The sequence below is a fragment of the Lotus japonicus genome, chromosome 1, assembly GCF_012489685.1.
Source record: "Lotus japonicus ecotype B-129 chromosome 1, LjGifu_v1.2".
Lineage (NCBI taxonomy): Eukaryota > Viridiplantae > Streptophyta > Magnoliopsida > Fabales > Fabaceae > Lotus > Lotus japonicus.
In genome coordinates this window covers 114801612-114825944 of record NC_080041.1, presented here as the reverse complement: position 1 = coordinate 114825944, position 24333 = coordinate 114801612, and the positions used below count along the sequence as shown (strand labels likewise).

The window sequence follows — 24333 nt, the reverse complement described above, 5'->3', positions numbered from 1 at the left end:
GTAAGGATTCTTAGGGTTTTTCTTTAAAAGGAGTTATGTGTTAAATAATCTTAATTGATTGGTTTATTGTGCAAATAGATTATTTAATAAAATAAGTATTATGAAAATATAAAAGAAAAAGAATATTGAAATGAGTTGGAATTTATAAAAACACATGTTACAATATTATTGGAACACCTCATCAAAGGGTGATTTAACCCAATTTTAATCAAGGGTCATTTAGACAGCCCCATCCTTTATTTATTTTATTCTTTTTGTAACAATGAGAGCTCAAGCCCAGAAAAAACTAAACAAGTCTTGGGGAAGCAAACCTGAAAATGTCTTGTCTAAGAGCATTAGCTAAGTGTACTGTTAGCGGGCTTACAGCCTTTGTATTATGTGGGCTTACCGAATTTGTACTATTGGGCCAGGCGACCCATGACCCGAACGGGTCAAAACTTCATAATATATAAAGAGGACACCGCCCATGCGGTGGGGGATCCAATACTTTTTACTCATTTTGTTACTTTGCCTTGTTCTACTTTTATTGCCTAATTGCTTAGCCCTAACCGGAGATTTAGACCGGAACATTGGCGCCCACCGTGGGGCCGAGGAATTTAATCCTAGGCTTCAAATTCACTGAAAATGGTGAATCGATCTGGAGCAAACGGAAGGGACAATCATGTTAACCATGAAAATGTTCCGCCCGACATTTTGCAACAGATCATGGCGGATCTAACTGATCTTCGTCAACACAATCAACAACTGCAAACTCAACTTGCTGAGATCAACCAAGATCGGGGCTTGCATGAGGGCGATCGTAGAATGGCAGAGATGGTGGTAGATTTCCAACCGTTCACAGAAGACATTGCAAACACAACCGTTCCAGATAATTTGAAGACTTTGGTTCTTGATTCTTACTACGGAGATTCTGACCCCAAGGATCATTTGGTGTATTTCAACACCAAGATGGTTATTGTGGGCGCTTCAGATGCTCTGAAGTTTAAAATGCTTCCTTCAACTCTTAAGAAGTCAGCAATGACTTGGTTTACAACGCTCCCACCGCGTTCAATTGCAGGGTTCATGGATTTATCGGCGAAATTCTTGTCCCAATTTTCAACTAGTCGCGCCCAGAAAGTGACTCCAGCAGCCTTGTTTAATTTGCAACAGAGGCATAATGAAAGCCTTCAATCCTTTATGGGGCGTTTCAATCAATTGTCCGTGCATTTGGAGGATAAAATGCCCGAAATTCGCATTGCGGCTTTTGAATTGGGTCTTCAATCAGGAAGTTTGAACAGCAGTTTGAGTCGTAAGCCCGTGGAGACAATGGCGGAGTTGCGAAGCAGGGTACAGGGTTTCATTCGGGAGGAGCAAAGTGATCGCATAAAGAGAAACCGTAAAAGTGCAGCGGTAACTGGCCAACAACAACAGTTAGATTCGAAAAAGGTGGTGGTTAATGATCAGCGTTCGGGCGGAGCGGTTACAAAAGGAGAGAGAGGTTACAATAATTCAAGTCGTTTTGATAACCGCTCTAATTTTCGCAATCGTGCTCAGCCTTATGGAAATCGTGGTTATGGATCGATGACGTGGACCAGAAACCAACAAGACAGGTCGACCCCACTCGCGGTTAATTTAACTGAAGCATTGCACATGTGTCTGGAGGCGAACACAATTCGTTTTCCTAAACAACCAAAACGCCCACCAGGCAACGTGGACAGGAGTAAGTGGTGTGAGTACCACCGAATCGCGGGACATAATACAGATGATTGTTTTACCCTAAAGAAAGAGATTGAGGCATTAATAAAAGCAGGCTACATGCGTCAACTGGATGGGCGAAAGGAGTCGGAGGGAGCTGGAACCTCAACGAAGCGTGATGATACAGGGAAAGAAATTGAAGAGTCTGAACCAAAGAAGCAAGCTGGCGCTGAAATTAAAGGGCGCATTCATTCTATATTTGGGGGATTTCGAGGAGGAGGTATGACTAATTCTTCAAGGAAAAGGTATGTTCATTCCATTAATGCTGTCTATACAAACGATTGGGGAAGTTGGGGAGTCAATCAGCCCGATATTACATTCACTGTTAGAGATTTTGAGGGAGTACAACCTCATGAAGATGATCCCATTGTGGTGATGTTAAAAGTTGCTGATTACGAAATTGAGAGGGTACTGTTGGATCAAGGGAGTTCTGCAGATTTGATATATGGCGATGCATTTGAAAAGTTAGGGCTTACGGAAACTGATCTGTTACCGTACGATGGGGCATTAGTTGGTTTTTCTGGTGAAAAAGTATTTGTTAGAGGATATGTGGAGCTGAATACTGTGTTTGGTGAAGGTAAAAATGAGAAAGCTTTTGCCATTAAGTTTCTTGTGGTACAGTGCACATCGCCGTATAATGTGCTTATTGGAAGACCATCGCTTAACAAGCTTGGGGCGATTATTTCAACAAGGCATTTAACAGTTAAGTATCCATTGGATAAGGGCGGAGTTGGAACTTTGAAGGCTGATCAGGTGGTTGCTAGGAAGTGCTATTCTGACAGTTTCAAACAGTATGGTCACATGGGAAAAAGAGCAGTGAAGGAGGGACATAGGGTTTTTGGAGTTGATGTTGATCAAGATGAGGTTAGTTTGGACCCAAGAGAGGGCTTTTCAGATTTTAAGGTGACTCCAGAAGAGGAAACAAAGACAGTGAAGGTGGGCGAAAGGAATTTGAAGGTTGGGGTAAACTTAACTCCAATCCAGGAAAGCAGACTGGTGCAATTGTTAGCTGAGAACATGGACTTGTTTGCTTGGAGCGCCCAAGATCTTCCAGGAATTGATCCAGAGTTCATTTGCCACAAATTGGCATTGAACCCTGGAGTGAAGCCGATCGCCCAGTTGAAGCGTAAAATGGGCGAAGAGAAAGCATTGGCGGTGAAAACAGAGACTAATAAGTTAATTGATGCAGGTTTTATAAGGGAAGTGAAGTATCCTACTTGGTTGGCTAACGTTGTCATGGTCAAGAAGAGTAATGGAAAATGGCGAATGTGCACAGATTATACGGATTTAAACAAGCATTGTCCAAAGGATTCATATCCATTGCCGAACATAGATAAGTTGGTGGATCGGGCTTCGGGATTTGGAATGTTGAGTTTGATGGACGCGTACTCGGGATATCATCAAATTCGAATGTATGCGCCAGATGAAGAGAAAACAACATTTATGACGAACCAAGCGAATTATTGTTATCAAACCATGCCGTTTGGGCTTAAGAATGCAGGAGCAACTTATCAGCGATTGATGGACAGAGTCTTTGAAAAGCAAGTGGGGCGTAACATGGAAATTTATGTGGATGATATGGTGGTCAAGTCAGAGGAAATGGGCGGTCATTGTACGGATTTGGCTGAGGCTTTTGGAGAAATCAGGAAGCATAACATGCGTTTGAATCCGGAAAAATGCTCTTTTGGAATTCAGAGTGGAAAGTTTTTAGGCTTTATGATTACTCGGAGGGGAATTGAAGTTAATCCGGATAAATGTAAAGCAATTCTAGAAATGCAGAGCCCAACATCGGTGAAAGAAGTACATAAGTTAACAGGAAGGATTGCGGCCTTATCACGATTTTTACCATGCTCAGGGAGTAAGGCGGCTCCATTCTTTCAGTGTTTGAGGAAGAACAAAGCTTTTCAATGGACAGATGAGTGCGAGCGGGCTTTCCAAACTCTAAAGGAGCATCTAGCTAAGCCTCCCATATTGTCAAAACCAATCCCAGGTATTCCGTTGTCAATTTTCATTTCCATATCAGATAATGCTGTGAGTTCTGTCTTATTGCAAGAATGTAAAGAGGAGTTGAGAATTATATATTTTGTGAGCCATGCTTTACAAGGGGCTGAGGCAAGGTATCAAAAAATAGAAAAAGCTGCACTAGCTTTGATTATCACCGCCCGAAAGTTGAGGCCTTATTTTCAAGGTTTTCAAATCAAAGTCAAAACTGACTTTCCCTTACGCCAAGTACTTTAAAAGCCTGATTTAGCAAGGCGTATGGTTTCTTGGGCTGTCGAATTGTCAGAATTTGGTATAGTATTTGAGAAGAAGGGACAAATAAAGGCGCAGGGCTTGATAGATTTTGTGAATGAGATGTCTCCGGAAGAAAAAGTACCAGAAGAAGTGGAATGGTTCTTATCTGTTGATGGGTCATCAAATCTGAAAGGAAGTGGAGCTGGTATAGTTTTGGAGGGACCAGGTGGAGTAATTATAGAGCAATCTCTTAAGTTTGACTTCAAGGCGAGCAACAATCAGGCAGAATATGAAGCAATAATAGCTGGGGTGAGGCTTGCTTTGGAGATGAATGTACGTTGTATTGTAATAAAAACTGATTCTCAGCTTGTGGCGAATCAGATAAAGGGAGATTATCAGGCGAAGGATGTTCAGTTGGCTAAGTATTTAGTAAAGGTTCAAGAATTGTTGAAGCAGATGGACAAATTTCAGGTAAATCATGTTCCGAGGGAGGAAAATACAAGGGCTGACATATTATCCAAACTTGCAAGCACGAAGAAACCAGGTAACAACAAGTCTGTAATTCAAGAGACTTTGAAGGGTCCAAGTGTGAAGGAGGATGATGTTATGGTGGTTACGGGCGGAGCAGCATTAGATTGGATGGATAGAATTCGAATGTGCCTGGAAGCGGATGGGTCAGATTTAGCTCTGTTTTCAAAGGACCAAATACGAGAGGCGAGTCGTTATACTATGATGGGCGGACAACTTTACAGGAGGGGCGTAGGAGTACCGTTGTTAAGGTGTGTTAGCAAAGAGGATGCAGAAAGGATTATGTTTGAGGTGCATGAGGGGGTCTGTGCCAGTCATGTAGGAGGAAGATCTTTGGCTTCGAAGGTGTTGAGGGCAGGAATTTATTGGCCAACTTTAAAGGGCGATTGTATGGAGTATGTTAAGAAATGTGAAAAGTGCCAAGTTTTTGCTGATCTTCACAGGGCACCTCCTGAAGTTTTAAGTTCAATGAGTTCTTCATGGCCATTTGCAATGTGGGGCGTAGATATTCTAGGTCCATTCACTCCAGCAGGGGCGCAAGTCAAGTTTGTTTTGGTGGCGGTGGATTATTTCACAAAGTGGATTGAAGCAGAGTCAATGGCGAAGATAACAGCTGAGAAGGTTAAAAAAAATTTATTGGAGGAAGATAATTTGCAGGTTTGGAGTGCCAGCAACCATTGTTTCTGATAATGGAACACAGTTTACAAGCAAGAAGGTCAGGGATTTTTGTGCAGAGATGGGAATTGAAAATAGGTTCGCCTCAGTGGAACACCCACAATCTAATGGGCAGGTTGAAGCAGCAAACAAGGTGATTTTGAATGGCGTGAAGAAGAGATTGGGTGAAGCAAAAGGATTATGGGCTGATGAATTGATCACAGTGGTTTGGGCTTACAACACAACACCCCAATCCACTACTGGAGAAACACCTTTCAAGCTTGCTTACGGAGTTGATGCAATGATTCCAGTGGAAATACAAGACATGACTTTTCGAGTGGCTACATATGAAGAAAACCAGAATCGGGAAAATGTTCTAGTGGACTTGAACTTGGCAGATGAGGTTAAAGCAGAAGTTCGTTTAAGGGAGGCTGCAGTCAAACAAAGGTCAGAAAGGCGTTATAATACACGAGTGGTGCCTAGGAGCATGAAAGTGGGTGACTTGGTATTACGCAGAAAGGCAAAAAGTCCAACCGATTCAAAGCTGACACCTAACTGGGAAGGTCCATACAGAATTCTGCGAGATTTGGGGCAAGGGGCTTACCACTTGGAGGAGTTATCTGGGCGCAGGGTTCCAAGGGCATGGAATGCACAACACTTGCGCTATTACTACAGTTGAAGTTGTGTTCTGTTTGCTTCGTTTCAGTGTGTTGTTATTCAGTTCAAAGACTACGTCGTGTTCATTGTTTGTGGTTTCTGTATTTGCTTAAGTGTCAAGACTATGTGGTTTGTCTATTAAGACTTGGTAGCATGCACTCTTTTCTCTACCCATTAGGGAGAGTTTTTAACGAGGCATGATGTTAATTTTTAATGAAAAAACAGGTATGCACTCTTTTCTCTACCCCAGGCGGGAGAGTTTTTAACGAGGCATAACCTTTAAAAATTTCTTGAGTGCTTTGTTAGCATTTAAGTTACTTTTCAACTTAGGTCTATCAATTGGGCGATTCCAGACAATTGAGAAAGAGTAAGTCTCTTAAAACTAGAGCGTTTGGCCACGAATTCATAAGCATAGCCTTAACTTGGATTAAGCTTGTCCAACTTAAGCACAAAGTCTCCAAGCGAGCAAATTTCTATATCAGAACAAATTGCGCTTCTGATCTCTTTATTTTTGATTCAATTCAAAATTACAAAGGCCTTATGAATTCAAAGAATAGTTGTTAAGGAAATATCAAAGTTTTCCTTTTGTGCAAAACTATGAAAGTTTCTTTTGCGTGGAAAGCTTGAATGAACCCATCGTTCTGTGATTAAAAGGAATCCGGGTGAAAGGTATATGGGCTGTGAATTATTTTCATTTGTTCATATTATTGATATGTTGTTTAGGGATTTTTCATTTGTTCATATTTTTGATACGTTACTTTGGAGTTAATCATATTATCATAAGTGGAAGTGATGAGTCTAGGTGAGGAAGGGCGATGCAGAGTTAAGGTTTAGCAATAACAATGAGATTTTCAACGTAAGAACGCTTGTATTAAAATAAAGGAGAGGCGGTACGCCTTAAACAGACCAGAGATAATTGAAAAGCAGGAAAGCAAGAAACTACATCATCCACTTGGTATAAGACCAAGCAGGAAACAAAACATCATTCTCTATTTTTCGGGCGAAGGATCAGTGGTTTTCTCCTGCACCCTCCTTGTCATTGGCGTCTTCACCTTTGTCGTCATTTCTTTCTCCTTCATTTTCTTCTTCTTCATCTTCTTCTTCTTCTTCCTCGAAGTTGGGCAGAACCAACTTTCCGTCAATGATCCTTGCATAAGGATCAATACCGTCAGTGTTGATGGGCAGGTTTGGGTTGAGGAACAGAATTTGCTCTTTGGCCTTGTTAAAGCCAGCTTCAAGTTGGGAGAGGATGGAGGCCTTCAAGGAGGTGGTTTCGGTGGAAAGATTGGCGACAGATTCCTTCAAATCTGTATTCTCAGAGACGAAAAGGCTTGCCTCTTCCTTCATCTTCTTATTCTCTTCTTCTTTCGCCTTCATCAAGGCTTTGTTTTCTTCAAAGGTCTTCTTCAATTTCTCAAGTTCCAAAGCCAGGTCTGCGGCTTTTTTCTCATTGACTTTGTTAGATTTTTCCAACAGTTTCACGGTCGATTTCAATTGGGCGTTCTCTTTTTCCTTGTCTTCAAGCTTCTTGGTTGTAGAAAGCCCATCGAAGCTACTGGATTCAAGTTCTATCATTTTTGAAATTGCAGCAATTTCCAGGCTCTTGGTCATAACAGCTTGGCAGGCTTCTTGAAGCCCAATTTTTCTTATTTTCTCTCTGTCAGCCTCGAACACAAGGTTCGTATCCACCAGGGTGTTGAAGTTGATACGGGAATCCCATAAAGAAGTGACTTCTTCTGCAGTCATGTCTTCAAACTCTTTAAGTTCATACTTCCACGAAGGGGGTGGGGCGCTGGAAGATCCATATTGGTTGGCACCTTTGGATACAAACTTTTTCATTGAAGACTGAATGTTAGCCTTCTCCGTGGGCTTCTCAGAATCTTGATTTCTTTTCCTTCTTTTCGGGGCGGGATTCTTGTTAGTTTCAGAGTGGCTTCCTTCAGGTTCAGTCAAAGTCTTGGCAGGAGAAGGTTTGTTTTTCAATGCTTGTTGTTCACGACGGAAGCGGAGAATGTCATCTTCAGAAAGGCGTGCCATTCTAGCTGCAATGAAATGAAGAAGCAGAAAGTCATAAATCTTTGGGCGAAAGAGATGGGTAGGAGAGATATAAAAGGAGATTCTTACCAACAAAGCTGGCTAAGTCCCTCTTTCTAAACGCCTCGTAAAAGTCATACAGGTTTAAGTTAATTGTTGACAAGAAATCAACTTCATGTTTCTCATCAATTGTTAAGGAAGATTCAGGTATTTTGTAAATAAGTTCGGGCTTATCAGTCCAGTAATATGGGAACCGAGGAGTGCCGTCATCATAGTAGAAAACGTCTTTACTTTTTTCAGATTCCCTCAGTTTGAAAAATTTTGCTTTCCAGTGTTTGTAGTTGCTCCTAAACAGAGTGAAAAGCCCACTTCCTCTAGCGGAAGATAGAGAAATGTACTCACCCTTCACTTTCATCCCAGAGGTTTCAAAAAAGGAGAGAAATTTCTTACAGGTAGGAACTATGTTCAGGCAGATGCATAACAATTCAAAGGCCCTAAGATAAGCCCAACCATTTGCAGATAGTTGAGTTGGGGCGATATTCATTAGGGATAGGCTGGAACAGGTGAAGTCTGAAAGGGGAAGTTTATATTCGAGGTCAAGAAATATGGTTTGGAAGAAATACGTGTAGTTTCTTCCGCTAGAGTCAGGTTTTCCAAAACAACAAGGTTCATCAGGGGCGCATGCGATTATGTCTAAGTAGGCATCATTTCCGTCAGCCCTAAAAGTGTATTTGGTTAGCAGATCCATTACTTTAGGAATGGTATGGAAATGACTGAATCTAGTTGTGATTTTTCGTGAAACCCATAGGGAATCAGCAGCCGTGGGGTTCTTACGATTCTTAGGTGCCTTACGGGAATTTTTTGCAACCATTTTTGAGAACCTACCTGAAATTAAAAGGAAAAGGGGTTATCAGGGTGGAGAAGTTTTGTGAAAGAGTCGTTTATGGATATATTAGGCAGATAGGTCTCAGTATTCTAGGTAAAAGAGTTTGTGTGCAAGAAATTTGATTTGATATTTGATTTTGAGTTCAAGAGAAGAAATGGAGAAGAGGGGATGTGAACATTAAAGCTGATAAACAAATAGTTGAAGGGGATGAGGATTTACCAGGAGGAAAAGAGTAGAGCTTTGAAGAAGACGCGGAATGTTCTTGTAAAATTCTCAGAGGTCCTTTTGTTTCCCGAGAGTAAGCAGCAAGCACCTGTTAGGATTTTGTGAGGAAATTACTAGAGAGGTTGAAAGTAGTGAGAAGTGAAGAGAGGTGGTGCTTTTATAATCGTAACTAGGAGTAGTCGCGTGGTTTCATATACATTTTTAGGCTTTAGGAGAGGAGACGTGTCCTTTGTTGAACCGGTAAAACTTCTCTGGTGAAACGTCTTGGGGAAGTAAACAGTCGCGTTTCTTCAGGTTTGAATGTAATAATTACTTTTTTACTAGTGCCGTTTGAAAGGATTCAGATAGTGGGTATTAAATGCTGAGTGGAAATGAATTATGAGAATTGTCAGGTTTTGTGCCATCACGTGTTAGGGAAGGTAGATTCAAATTTCAAAATATTTGCATATCTTATTTGTGATTATGACAGGAATATGACAGTGAAGTGATGGGAAGAGATCTCAGTCAGAATCTTAGAAACGAGAGCAGGTGGAGTAATTTCAGTAATCGACAAGGGCGAAGCTTCTTTTTGCTTATTGAAAAAGGCGAAGATTCATTTGCTTGTTACAAGGGCGAGGCTTATGCTGTTTATTATGTGACATCTTTGCATGTAATAGTTATTTAAGTTTAGCGTTACTGACTTTATATGTTTAGGGGCTTCGAGTATTGTATTGTGGGCTTACTTAAAAGACACGTTGCACCTTAAAATGACTTTTAAGCTTAGGTGTCTTGTGGGCTTGTGTACTGTTAGCGGGCTTACAGCCTTTGTATTATGTGGGCTTACCGAATTTGTACTATTGGGTCAGGCGACCCATGACCCGAACGGGTCAAAACTTCATAATATATAAAGAGGACACCGCCCATGCGGTGGGGGATCCAATACTTTTTACTCATTTTGTTACTTTGCCTTGTTCTACTTTTATTGCCTAATTGCTTAGCCCTAACCGGAGATTTAGACCGGAACACTAAGAAAAAGGAAACAAATTCACTGTTAAAAAACAAAGTCATGTACTCCTTGGCCATGTTTTGCTAACATATCAGCACAATGGTTTGTTTCAACTCATAAGCTAATTGGCCTTTAATCATGCCCCACAATTCAGCTCTCAAGGGATTACCTCTGTTGCAGCATGGTAGCAAATCCTTGACCACTTTCCCATTCCAATCTCTGATCAATCCCCGCACGCTACAACGCCCTACTCTGCTGGTAAACAGATCCGTACGTGTTTAATTTCCAAATTCCATGATCGACTTTTATGTTGGCGAGAAAGTCGGGTGAATATATCAAAATATTACCATTTTTTAATTTCAAATAATTTTAAAAATAAAATGTGTATTTAAATAACTAAATTAATGAATGATACAAATATTAAGAATTAAAATAATTTATTATTCAAAATATTATTGTAAGTTCAACAAGACAATACATTTTTTTATAACTAGCTAGATATCTCAATAGCCGATAGTCGTGAGATTAATTCTTTACTTTATTGGCAGTGTAACTGTTAAGTGACAAGAGACTTACCAATAAGTTTTTCTTTTCCATTCATAAGAATTGGAACTCAAACTTCTAAACACTTGCATAAGGGACGAAGTGTTGACACCACGCCAACCTAGTTGGTTTAATTAAGAAGGCAATATATTGCAACAAGCTAGATCACAAAGAAGAGACACCTGACCATCCAAGTGTCTTCCTACCTCATTGGCTACCTATAAATCAGCAATACTCTACCAAGTCATCACATTCCTCAAGCAAAAAAAATGTCTCCTTGTGTAACCGCTTTGTTTCTCTTCCTAGCCATGGCTACAACCACCTCATGCTACAAACAAATGGAGGTTCTGCACATTGCTCAAATTCAAGTCTCCCAAGCCAAAAGTTACATTGATAACATGAGAATATTGCATTATGGCGATTTGGATCAAACAAGTGTGGTGGCTTTAAGGGATTGTGTAAAGTTATATGAAGAGAGCCAGTCTAGGCTTTCTCATATGATGGCTAACGACACCGTTTATACCACACAAGATGATGCACTTACGTGGGTAAGTGCTGTGATGACAAACCATAGGGCTTGCTTGGATGGGTTGAAGGACAAAGAGGGTTTGGGAAGCTCAGGTTTTGGATAGAAACTTGACCTTGACGCTTAGGAAAGCTCTTCTTTTGTATGCAATTGGTACTGAAGACAAAGCCAAAGGTATGTCATGACGTACAGTTCAATTGTTGTTGTTGCCTGCTTTATACTCTCATGCATGTGCGTGATGACGATGTGTATTGTGTGTATTAGTGTACAATGTCTATAAACACTTCTACGGTGGATTATGTACTTAAAAACCGATTCACCATGTACTATGTTCTTATAGTTTTTTTTTGTTACAAGAGGAAAATACTATGCTCTTATAGTTAACATTTATAATTAGTATACATATGTTATTTATAATAAGCTAATTATCTGTTAAAACTAATTTATTGAGAATTCTTATTAACTTGTGAATTATATTATTTTTAGTCTACGATAGTAGACGAAGTCATGTATATATATCCTAGCTCATTGAATTGAATAAATGAACGGGTGTTATGTGTTGGGTCTAATTTGCTTAGAAATCTTATTAAATTGTGAAACTTGTTTTTGTTTGGTATATTATATATATATATATATATATATATATATAATATTGCATTGAATAGAATAAATAAATGGGTGTCCAGGTAGCTCGATTTTCTTAAAATGAGACAAACATTTTGCAACTTCAACCTCTACAAGCTATACTTGGATAACATTCAAATTGTCTTCACAATGTGACCATTTCCATGCCTTGATGGCAGGGGCAGATCCAGACATTATATATTGGTGAGGCTAAATATAAAATAAATTATAGACTAAAATATAAAGTAGAAATTACATTAGTTAGCAAGCAAGAAGTAACTATAATCTCACATGAAAAATACAAAATTTTATTCAACCAAGAAAAGTTAAGACCAATTTGTGCAGTAAAAAGAACAAATTTTGCTTTTTTTTTTGAGAAAACATTACAATGTTGCTAATTTAACATTCCAAAATTTAGAGACACGAATCAACAATCAAAACAGGAAAACTCATCAGCAAAAACAAACGGAGGTAGCTCCAAACCCCACATGGTTCCATCAAAGAACTCAGATCTGCTGAGTTCACAAGCAAAAATTCTCACTCAAAAAATCAATCCAACTCAACGCGTGCAACAAGTTCGTAAACCAAAAAAAATCTTTGAAAATTGAAAATTAAAAAAAATAGAAATAGGAAAAGATCATCCAACATGAATTGTATGTAGCGTAGTAAGGTGAATTACGAAGTTGATTTACTTGAGAGACAATGAATCAATTGAATTTCTTCTTGAATTGTGGTTGATTGATGCGGTGATCAGGGTTCTCCATACAATGAGAAATTTAGGAATGTGAAGATTGGTGGGTTTTCAATTTTTGGGGAAAATGATTTTAAGTTGATGTATGCCAAAAAGCAACAATGGAAGAAAGAAAGAAAGAAAAACCGCGTTCTAATTTGATGTTAAGTGTGAATTTTGATTTTTTACTTATTAAGCTATGGCGGCGCTTTCAACCGTCGTCATACATTAACACATTACTTTTAGCAGCAGTTCCAGAACCGCCGCTATAAACGATATTAACAAAAAAAATTAAAAAATCCGGTGTGGCTAAAGCCACACCTTGCCTACACGTGGGTCCGCCCCTGCTTGATGACATCACGTGATAGTTATGCACTCAACTAATTACACTCAATGAAAGTAAACCGCAAAGGGTTACGAGCGAACCAACCAAAAAAATGTGGAAATTTTGTGTACTTTCAAAAAAAATAATTGTGTAGTAATCGACTCTCAATATATATTTAAGTCCAAGGCAAATTTTAAAATGAGGTCATTTTAAATTATTTAAAATAATCTATTAAATTTTTAATGGTTTTGTTTATAGTTTTCTTTTGATGTTTTGTGAAGTAGAACTATTTATTTAACTATCGTAATAAATTGTTTGTTATTTCTCTTTAAATCAATAGTAAAATCTGTTAAGAACTAATTATTTCAAAAGCATAACATGTTTGGTTAAGATCACATTAATACATTATATTTCAAATTTGTCTTTAGATGCAAGAGCCTACTTGGGTTTGAAGCATGAACAATGCATAAGTCCATATACCATGTGCTGTTTTTTTAGAAAAATTAGGGATAAAAATGGTCGACTCTAAATCACTTAGTCTAGGTTCAGAAACAATGTTTATGTTTAGTACGGATTATCCCATTAATCACAGAATTTATTTATTTTTAAGTTTGTTATTGTTAGACCATTTACAATGGTTTATTTAAATTACACATTCTCAACACCACTTTTTCTCTTCCCAACACTCCACATCATCTTCTCTCTCCAATTCAACACTGTCTCAACAATTACCCACTCCAATGATTTTCATTCAACACCCTACCCCACCACTCACCCTACCCCACCACTTTTTTATTTCATATTTTTATTTAATTTTATATTTTTGTTTTTATTATTTACATAAAATTACAATTATTGTTTTAAATTAAATTAAACAATAAACACTTAACAGTTTAATTTTTTTTAAATATAGACAATAATTTATTTTATTTTCTTAACTTAAAAATGGAAGACAACAAACTAAGCACACAATAATTTATTTTATTTTCTTAACTTAAGATGGTGAGAGAGATAATAAGATGGTGAAAAACTTGGTTTTTTTTTCTGTGTCCAAATCAAACGAACCAAGTCTCTATTTATAGAGAAAAAAAGTTATGAATTTTGGTTATAAAAAATTTTCAATTTTTTTTTCAACAAGATAATTCAGTTTAAAAGATTTTTTTTAAAAAAAAAAAATCCGCCCAACCAACCAATACTGGCCACGCGTCCCACCACACATCTTCAGCCATTTCTCTCTCCGTAACCTGCCACACACGCGCCCTGTCTGCACGTGAGAGACACGCGCCTGCCCTCCTCCATTCAGCAGCCGTCACGTGGCACCGAGCTCCCCTCTCAACTTTGTTGAACACTCTCAACATCTCACTTCTCCACATCATCCTCAACAAACCCTCAACAACCACTACAAACCCTCAACAACTCTCAACATCACTCTAAACTAACCATTGCAAATGTTCTTATAGTTTTGAGTTAGTTAATCAGTCTGGTCAATGATTAAGCTGCCCGGTATCCATTAATCTCTACAAAAGCTCTTGGATTGTATCACCTCATTTTACATATCTTCTGAACAATATAGAACCTCCTTGGTTTACTATGAGAGTTCTCTTTTCCTCAAACTACCACATTAGTCCCATTTTTCAAACATGGTATAGAGTTTCACCAAAGGATGTCACTACATTTGCCTTACCTTCCATTTTTAGACTTTCATGGCTGTCACTAACTATTTCCATGGTGCTGCCAACAACTCTTTCCATCAAGCTCTCTCTCTCTCTGGTAACATTTATCCCCTAGATATATTCCTATGGAGGATTGTGAAAATGGAGAACAAATCGTAGAAGCAACCGCACGAGCTTTACGCTCGACTTTCTGAATCATTCGATCTTATTCACATGATGAAGCTCCATATAAGTCCGGTATATCCCTTTGGAGCTATCCTGTAATTGCATGGTGTAATTTGTTCTAAATCCATTGATGATGGTTTCAAGGTGTTTGACAAAATGCCTCAAAGAAAATACTTTGTTCAGATTCTTTTGAAAGACTTTTAGCTCGATAGATTGAATCACACTTCAAGCAATTGGAATTTCCAAGGGCTCAAATTAGTGAGATTAGCGCTTGGTTCATCAGGAATTTAAATGACTGCAAGATCAGTGTGTTCTATCTGGCGGATTTTAGGGCTCAAGATAGGAGCCAGTACCGGGTGTATCAGTTTTTATTTTGTTAGTTAGTTAGATTGATAAATGGTTAAACTTATATTAATCTCTAGAAAAACTCAAGCACCACCTTATTTTACACATCACCTTTGAAAAATATGGAACCTCCTTGGTTTGTTTTCTTTTGTAAGAGTTCTCTATTTCTCGCAGTGCCTCATTCATCCCATTTTATTCACTTCTTGTGAGCCTAAACCTGCGCTTTAGAGCTACCAATAAAGTTATGATGCAATTGCCGAATACACTAACTAAAAGCTACTTGCTATAGCATAAGTGTTGAAATGTTGTGCATTCTATCATTTTTCTTTTGATTTTGCTTTTTTGTCCTGAATTTTTATTTCTGAATCGAGATAATCAATGATATTTATTGCTGTAAAATTAAAAAGAATGCCTCTGATGTAAAGATTGAAATCTTTGAGTAACTTGGTGACAGAATGTTGATAAGGCACGAGATGTTTACCTTTGTTAACAAGTTTCAATCTTGTTTTTGTTTGTCTGTAGAGGCACCTCAGGTAACAGTATCCGAATCAGATGCTGGATTTCTAGCATCATGGAGTAGTGAGACTTCTAGTGCAGACTTCATCGTGGCACAGGATGGTTCAGGTACCCACAAAACAATCAGGGACGCCGTTGTTTCCCTGGCTGCAATAGATAAAAAACGTCGTCCTGCAAGATCCATTATTTATGTTAAATCAGGAGTCTACAATGAGAAAGTTGAAATTGGACACAACTTGAAGAATGTGATGTTTGTAGGAGATGGCATAGACAAAACTATTGTCATTGGCAATAGAAATTTCATTGATGGCTATTCTACTCTTAGCTCAGCTACATTTGGTGAGACTCGTTTATTTCTCAAACCAAGTTTACAGTGTCAATTAAAGGTTTCATTTGCTAACTTCATAATTGTATCAAACAGATGTATCTGGGGATGGGTTTTGGGCCAGAGATATGACATTTGAGAACACAGCAGGTCCTCAAAAGCATCAAGCAGTGGCACTAAAGGTTAGCTCCGACCGATCAGTCTTCTATAGATGCAGCTTCAAAGGTTATCAAGACACTCTTTTTGTGCATTCAAATAGGTAATTTTACAGAGACTGCCACATATATGGCACCATTGATTTCATATTTGGTGATGCCTCAGTGGTATTCCAAAATTGTGACATCTATGTAAGGAGACCAATGGACAATCAAGCCAACTTCATCACAGCACAGGGAAGAGATGATCCTCATAAACCCACTGGGATTTCAATTCAGAATTGCCAGGTTAGGCCTGCATCTGATTTTGACAATTCAAAGGGCTCCATGATCAGGAGCTACTTAGGGAGGCCATGGAAAAAGTACTCAAGGACAGTGTTTATGAAGACAGATTTAGATGGGTTGATTGATCCAAAGGGATGGGGTGAGTGGGATGGAAACTATGCACGTTCAACTTTATACTATGGAGAGTATATGAACACGGGAAGTGGTGCCTCTACCCAGTACAGGGTGAACTGGCCTGGTTTCCATGTTTTGCAAACAGATATTGAGGCATCACCATTCACTGTGAGCCAGCTATTGCAAGGAGAGCAGTGGATTCCAACTACAGGGGTTCCATTCTGGTCTGGAATTTAAGCTGGGAAATTACCTTAACTGATGCAGCTAGATGAAAGTATTGGATCAATGGGTTGTAACTTGTAAACCATGCACCTCTGGGATTGTGTTACTTTATATTGTATCTTTAATTGCTTGCTTGCAAAAATAAAATAAATTGCATGCCATACACCTTTCATAGGTCCATGAAACAAAGATAAGCAACTGATTAAATGACTGTAATTGTTGATTTGGCATGTATTTAGTTAAATGACACAGCATATATTTCACATGCCCATCCCATAGGGTGGTGCTGGTGATAGTGACTACTACTTGAAATATTCACTCCCATTTTTCTTTTCCATCTCACTTCCACCTCCTTTTTCTTCAAAATAAACACATGATATATTGTAGCCTTCCAGTTCCCGTATAGCCAGTGTTATTACCCAGCTTGCATGCATCAACTTTTGCTATATCTTCTGATGTATGAGTAAAAATTTAATTATCACAAATCATGTGCAAACTTGGGTCTTGTTAATTCAATATTGCAATTAATACCATTTTTGAGAACTGAATCACTGGTTTGGGAAGGTGATGGCATCTAGAAGGATCGAGGCAAATAAATACTTATTTTTGGTGTTTGATTCTCCCCAACAGCTCAATGATTTCCGCCCTATCTCGTTAGTGGGATGCTTATATAAAATTGTGATTAAAGTCCTTGCTGCCCGGGTTAAATTGGTGCCGTCTAAGGTAATTGATGATAATCAGTTTGCGTTTTTGGGTGGGAGAAGCATGCTTGATAGTATGGTGATTGCTAATGAAGCTGTTCATGAGGCCAAGAGAGAAATGGTATTGCAAGGGAGAAATGTGTATTTATTCAAAGAAATACTTATTCAATAAGATATTCAGTTTAGGTGTTAATTTTAGTTGTAATAAGATATTCCTTAGTGTTTGAAACTGGTTAGATAATTAGATATTCCATTTTTGAGTCCTTCTTTGCAATCAAATTATAGACATGGGGCCAACTATGTTACATTAGCATCCACTGTGCTTCTGCCTAATACTCTTTTGTTTGTCAGTAGGATCAATCATTTCTCCCTTGCTATCCAGCTCAACCGAGTGAAGCAATTTGCAACTGAAGTTATTGGATTTTGTCTCTTCCAAAGGAGTAATTCACTTCTCTTATGTAGCTGGTGAGTACATAAATGCTTCCTGGTACAGTGGTACATAAGTGATAATGTTTACATTGTGTTAGTTGTTGGCATCTTTAAGTTCAAACTAATCTCATTTTCCTATTAATATGGGTGAATAGATGTAGTTCAACTAGATCTGTGGATATCTAGAAAGATTTAGTGATTGCTAATTAGTATGATGAAATGTCAAATTAGAATTTTAGGTTTAATGGGTTCAACTGTGTTCGATGTGTTTTTTGCACCTGTGAGGTAGTGTCTGCTGGTCAGGAGCTGCCACATTATTTATTACAATTTCTTTCTTATTGCAGCGGTTTAAACCCCTGCAAAATACCAGTTTCGTGTACTAACCCACAACTAAGGGAGGGTAATAACCCTGCTAAACCATGCAGGTACAAGGGGTTGCTAAAACCACCGCAGATTGTTTGTGGCAAATGTAAACCGTCATTAATCAAGTTGTGAAGGTCAAAAACCTCGGCTAATCGTCAAGATAAACCTCCGATAAACGTCAAAATAAACTGCGCTAAACATTCTTTTTGCAGTGTTACTTTAAGTATTATACCTTAACATTAGTCATTTTTCGTCATTACCTTAGTTATATTCAACTACCTCGTTCTCAACCTATCAATAGCAACTAACTAATAGCTTTTCAGAGTGTCTTAGGAACCTGCATTGAAGAACATAGTCTCTTACTCGAGTAGTTGTTTATTTATTAGCTTCTCAGTCGACTCACACGACAGACCATAGACCTATATTTATTTGAACCAACACATGTAAATGCTGATTTTGTGATGACTTGCATCATTTGCTAACATTTTGGGGGTCTATAGCTTGACGATCTCGTGCAGGCCAAACAATACCTTTAATTTGAAAATCCTAAGAATATAACTCCAAAATTATGGGTATTGTTCTGGGGCTTGTAAAATTGTGAGCAAATGACTGTAATTGATCATCAATCTTTTATTAACAGTAAATATTAACTTCAACCTATATGACGCAATTTTTTTAATTTTCTAAGTCATATGTAGCATCGGCCTAGCTGACGCTATAAAGTTATCCTTTATGACCTGCGTTAATTTTATGATTTTGGTCAACCGAACTGCCAAAGAAGTTGCATCGGCTTTTGTCTACTTAGCTTGGCTTTGGGCCGACCCTAATTAACACTTTTCTTGCACTTAGCTTGGATTTGGAGTATGATTTAGAGAAATTCATTCAATGCTTATATTTCTATCATTAGATTCAAAACACAATGACCCTTATTTTAAGGATAAAATATCTATGCTTATTAAGTTACATTAGTCTCTAAAGTCAAAGGGGGCATGAAAATGGTTTAAATGAGAATTCAATTTTCATCCTGGAGTTCAGGTTCACAGATCTCATGAATTTTTTGCAATAAACTCCCCCTAAAAACAGGCAATCATTAATAACTATGAATTTATAGCATGTCCATCGTCCTCACATCGTCACATTAAGATTAGTTGAGTTGAGCAAATCATTAATATACTAGTTTAGTGGCTACAATTTACATAGTTGAATAAATTCACTATAAACTTGATGCGCATGACATCTTCCTTTCCCTATCACTATCACAGAGACGAAGAAAACTTTCGTTTGTAAAATTAGGAGAAAACATTGGGAATGGCGAATGCTTCACTTCAATTGGCCTTCTTTGTCTTCCTGGTTTTGATTTCATCAGGTATTCCTCATTCTTTCTTCAACGTTTGCCTTTTTCAACACACACTTAAACACTTTCTTCAATCTGCTTGAATACATTTCAATCAACTAAAAAATATTGTTAAAGTCAGTGTTACTAGCAACTCTTCGTGACCAATAATATACCTTGTATCACTTAACTGATCAAGTGCTTACAAAATTTAAAGAAAAATTGAAGTAATGCTTAAGGGGCTACTGAACATGTCATGTTTGAGTTGAATGGGATGTTTGAATTGTTTTAGTTTAATTATTCTTATCTTGAATTGTTTTTGAGAAAAACCATTTTGGTTGGAGAATAATATTTTTCTTTATGATTTTATTTTCAGGATCGATGCAACAAGCATTTGCATCAAGAAGCCATGAATGCACAAAGGATATAGATTGTACACATTATTGCGCCCATAAAGCCCCATATTATTGCCCTCCGAGTTGTTTTGAGGGAGCTTGCTTTTGCTTTTGTCCTCCAAAGTCTGTTTTCAAACCTTGACTGGGTTTGAACTTTAAAGTTTAAACAGTAAAATTAATAAAATATATTGATAAATAAATTTTGGAGACCTAATAATAAGTTTGCATTTTAGAATTTGGTTTGCTTTCGCTAAAATAGTTGGCATGGAGAACATAAATTTTACGATAATAATATATAAAATTGCTAAATTATTTAAAGCCCGAGTCTTGTTACACAAGGCTGATACGGAAATTTTAACTATCGACCCAAATTAATGTTTTTGTAGTAGTGTATGTGTATGCTTGAGCGGTCTCTAGATCATTAACCAGTTTACCTATTGTGGTCAAATAGCTTCCGAAGTGATAATTATACTTGAGCGGTCTAGATCATTAACCATGTCAGCCTTACCTTTTCCCATATTGTCAACTTGATGTTGGATCAATTAAGGCTGCATTTTGAACATACTGGCCGAGCAAGATGGCCTTCACTTGGGTGCAAATCATCTCCAATAAGTTACACAAATATGAACTTCAAGGCTTTCGTCAACTTTGCATTGGCTAAGGAAACAATAGTTATTAATTAGCATCGGTGTCGCAGCCGATACTAATCTTCACAACTAAAAACACATTCATATAATCGTTGGTCACGTGATTTTACAACAATTGATTCTACCAAAAGACCGAGTTAGACATAAAGATGTAAGTAACACATGCCTAACCAAACGATGTTCTATAATCCAAACATGAAAATAAGCATGAAAGAAATATCAGCCGCATTTTATTTTTCTCCTTAATTATTACAGTACGAGCACACGACAAACTTTTAACAACTTTAATATAACAAGAGTAGCTATATTGGTGTACATTACGTTGGCAGTTTGTGACAGCTTTTAAGTGTCACAAATTATAGAGTTTGTTTTTAAACTCTGTAAATTATGGCAGTAACGCTGTAAATTGTAAATAAGTGTCTGGTAGAGGGTTGCATCCTCAATGGGCTTCTATAGCTACGTCCTTTATGGGCCTCAAGTTACTAGGCCAATTATAATTAGTTATTATTATTTCTAGTTTATTATTTAGATTCATGTTCTAGAATATTCTACTTTCTATGATGGTGTCACATGTAAGGTCATCTTTCATCCCTTAGAATGGATAGCTAGTATAAGTTGTATGGTTTCCATTATGAAACATTAACAAGAAATATGGCAAAAGCCCCTTTTATCTTTTTCTCTTAATTTTTCTTTCATTTTCTTACTTTGATCTTGCTTGGTAGAGTTTATCTCTACCAGTGTCTATGATGTTTGCTAGAAAGTGGCCGGTGTTCACATATCTTTCCGTTAGGACAGACTTTGAAAAATCAAAAAATACAGTAATAGTAGTTGAATTAGTTACCATTAAGGGTTTCTAATCAACCAACAGTAATAATAATTGCGTGCTCCATCTAACCCCTTTGCAATTGGTACGATTTAACCTGAAAAATTGATTTTTCAAGCTAAGCATGATATAAGTTGAACGGTTGAACCTGAAATGTATATCCATCCATCACCCATTGAACAACATGCATGTAGTGTTCAATGTTTTTGGTAATGGGGTCATAATAGAATATACATAAAAGAAACGTCTCTGTCCAGAATTTGATTCCGAATTGATTTTGAAAACTTTTTTCTCCTTTTCTTGGATGCACTGAGTTAACTCGTGGCACATAGCGTCAAGAGTTGATTTATATATTTGAATCTGATATATATTGGTAGGTGGTAAATTTGTCAAACCAAATACAAATCATCAGAGTCTGGCATAGGTAAATAAACTTGTTTACATGAGGACGTATACTAGATAAATTCTACTTACATTTTTTTTAGAGTAGGTATCGATAGCCAGTAGCAATGACTGATCCCCACCATAAGTGTTGGTATTATGTGACAAATGGTCTCCACACCATAAGTGTTGATATTATGTGATAAATGACTAGCCAAAAAATATGATTCATTTCATGAATGAAGATCGAACCCTCGTTTTTGTGGTTAAATTACAAGGTGAGCAATCACCGTGCCGTATGTAATTACTAGTCCGTATGTAATTACTAGTTATCCTACTTACCAATTTGACTATGGACCAGCACCATAAATATCCGAAGCAGAGGTATATAAATCAAAGATAAGATAGTTTCATTGTCTGCAAAACTTTTCCAGTCTTCCACAATGGTGTCCTTTCTGCATTTACTTCTAGCTCTTTCTCTTTTTGTTTTCATTATCCTGTTCAAGAAATCTAAGAAACCATCAACCCTTCCACCAGGTCCAAGAGGCATTCCCATCATAGGTAATCTTCATCAACTAGACACTTCAAATCTCCATTTGCAACTATGGAACCTCTCAAAAATCTATGGCCCCTTTTTCTCCCTTCAAATTGGCTTGAAGCAAGCTATTGTTATTTCCACACCAAAACTTGCCCAAAAGGTCCTCAATGACCATGGTCTTCATGTTTCCAGCAGACCCCCCTCTCTTGGTTCACAAAAGTTATCTTACAATGGATTAGACATGATTTTTTCTCCATATAATGATTACTGGAGAGAAATCAGAAAAATTTGTGTGGTCCATTTCTTTAGCTCCAAAAAAGTCTCTAGTTTTTCCCATATAAGAAAACATGAGGTCAAGGAAATGATCAAAAAGATCTCAGGGCATGTTTGTTCTTCCAAAATCACGAACCTGAGTGAGATCATAATGTCGGTCTCCAGCTCTATTATCTGCAGGATTGCTTTTGGGAGAAAGTATGACGAGGAAGGAGCTGAAAAAAGCAGGTTCCATGGGCTTCTTAATGAGACACAGGATATCTTCACTTCCTTCTTCATTTCAAATCACATTCCTTTTCTGGGGTGGATCGATAGACTCACAGGATTACTCGCTCGTCTTGAAAACACTCACAAGGGATTGGATGCGTTTTTCCAAGAAGTCCTTAACGAGCATCTCGATCCTAATAGGAAGAAAGAAGCTGAAGAGGATGACGATGTAGTTGATGTGATGCTTGAGCTTCAGAAGCAGGGTCACCTCTCAATTGATCTCACCCATAATCATATCAAAGCTATCATGTTGGTATGTGCTCATCTTTATATTAACTAGGAGACTCTCAGTTTGAAAATTTATTTTGCTGCTTGCTATAATTATTTCATATTTCATAACTTCAGAAATCATAGATGTTTTGTAAATAAGCTGAAATTGTTAGATTAACTAGTTTGGAACAGGGGCCTAGAAAGATCAAACAATAATCTGAATTTGATCCTCACTGCTTATTCTTAAAATAAATCATTTGGAAAAAACTCGTTGGATACAAAGCATGTATAGGCTAACTAGTTTATAGACAAACACAGCTTTAACTTCTACACCATACACCATGAGCCACCCGATATCTATGAAACCATAGCATCCTTATCATATTTAAAGAAAAGTAACACTCATCTATGGCGTGCCACGGTGACATGACTAGGAGAAAACAAGAGACTTTCATTCAAAATTGAATCTAGATGAATTAGAAATGAGAAAAAAAAGAAGGAAATTCCTTGATTAGCTGATAATTACTTTTTTTAACAATCACAGGACCTACTAGTTGCAGCAACTGACACAAGTGCAGCCACATCAGTTTGGGTGATGACTGGATTGATGAAGAACCCAAGAGTAATGAAAAAAGCTCAAGAAGAAGTTCGAAATCTTTACGGCAAGAAAGATTTCATTGATGAAGAAGATATTCAAAAGCTTATATATCTGAAGGCAGTGATAAAAGAGACACTGAGATTTTACGCACCAGCACCACTAGTACCGAGGGAAGTGAATAGAAGTTTCATGATAGATGGGTATGAAATACTTCCCAAGACATTGGTATATGTGAATGTTTGGGCGATCCATCAGGACCCTGAGGCTTGGGAAGACCCGGAAGAGTTCTATCCTGAGAGATTCTTAAACAATGATAGAGATTTTAAAGGGCAAGATTTTGAGTTGATTCCATTCGGCGCGGGGCGTAGAATTTGCCCAGGCATACCAATGGGAATTGCCACGGTGGAACTTATTACTGCAAACCTTGTTAATTCATTTGATTGGGAAATGCCTACTGGAATGACACCGAAAGACATAGATATTGAAGGGCTACCAGGACTTGCCCGACACAAGAAGAATCATCTTTGTCTTGTTGCCAAGAACTCTATGTGAAAGTCACAAGACGTGTAACAATGCAATCATCTTTGCTAACTGTATTGCCTAAAAGAGTTGATCTAGTATAAAATAATTAATGCTTTTCTTGTGTGAATCTTTCTATTCTCTTAAACTAGTGGGATGAAACCGAAAGATATAGTCATATAGATACTGAAGGGCTACCAGAAGATATAGTAATGGGCCTTATAGATACCAGTAGAAACAATATCAATGAGATTAGTGCCAAAATTGAGAACTCAGAACATCACTTGAAGTAAGAAGGGGAACTCTGAGAATTCAAATTTCATTTAATAGCAAGACAAGCATACAAACAACACACACTAGTCCATTCATT

General features: G+C 37.7%; 1 protein-coding gene and 1 pseudogene across 1 annotated transcript; both read left to right on the top strand.

Moving 5' to 3' along the window:
- The first annotated feature begins 10492 nt into the window (after positions 1-10492).
- LOC130729501 (probable pectinesterase/pectinesterase inhibitor 36) lies at positions 10493-16515 on the top strand (annotated as a pseudogene).
- A 5324-nt stretch (positions 16516-21839) lies between these two features.
- Positions 21840-24095, top strand: LOC130729500 (cytochrome P450 71A1-like). The gene is made up of 2 exons (XM_057581272.1): positions 21840-22889; positions 23391-24095. The coding sequence occupies exons 1-2, from the start codon at positions 22002-22004 to the stop codon at positions 23994-23996; spliced, it is 1494 nt and encodes a 497-aa protein (XP_057437255.1). The 5' UTR covers positions 21840-22001; the 3' UTR covers positions 23997-24095.
- The last annotated feature ends 238 nt before the right edge of the window (positions 24096-24333 follow it).

Bases quoted from the DNA above. Each gene is read 5' to 3' on its own strand.
- LOC130729500 (XM_057581272.1), top strand. From the start codon at position 22,002: ATGGTGTCCTTTCTGCATTTACTTCTAGCTCTTTCTCTTTTTGTTTTC. The intron at 22,890-23,390 runs GTATGTGCTCAT...TAACAATCACAG, and splicing joins ATATCAAAGCTATCATGTTG to GACCTACTAGTTGCAGCAAC.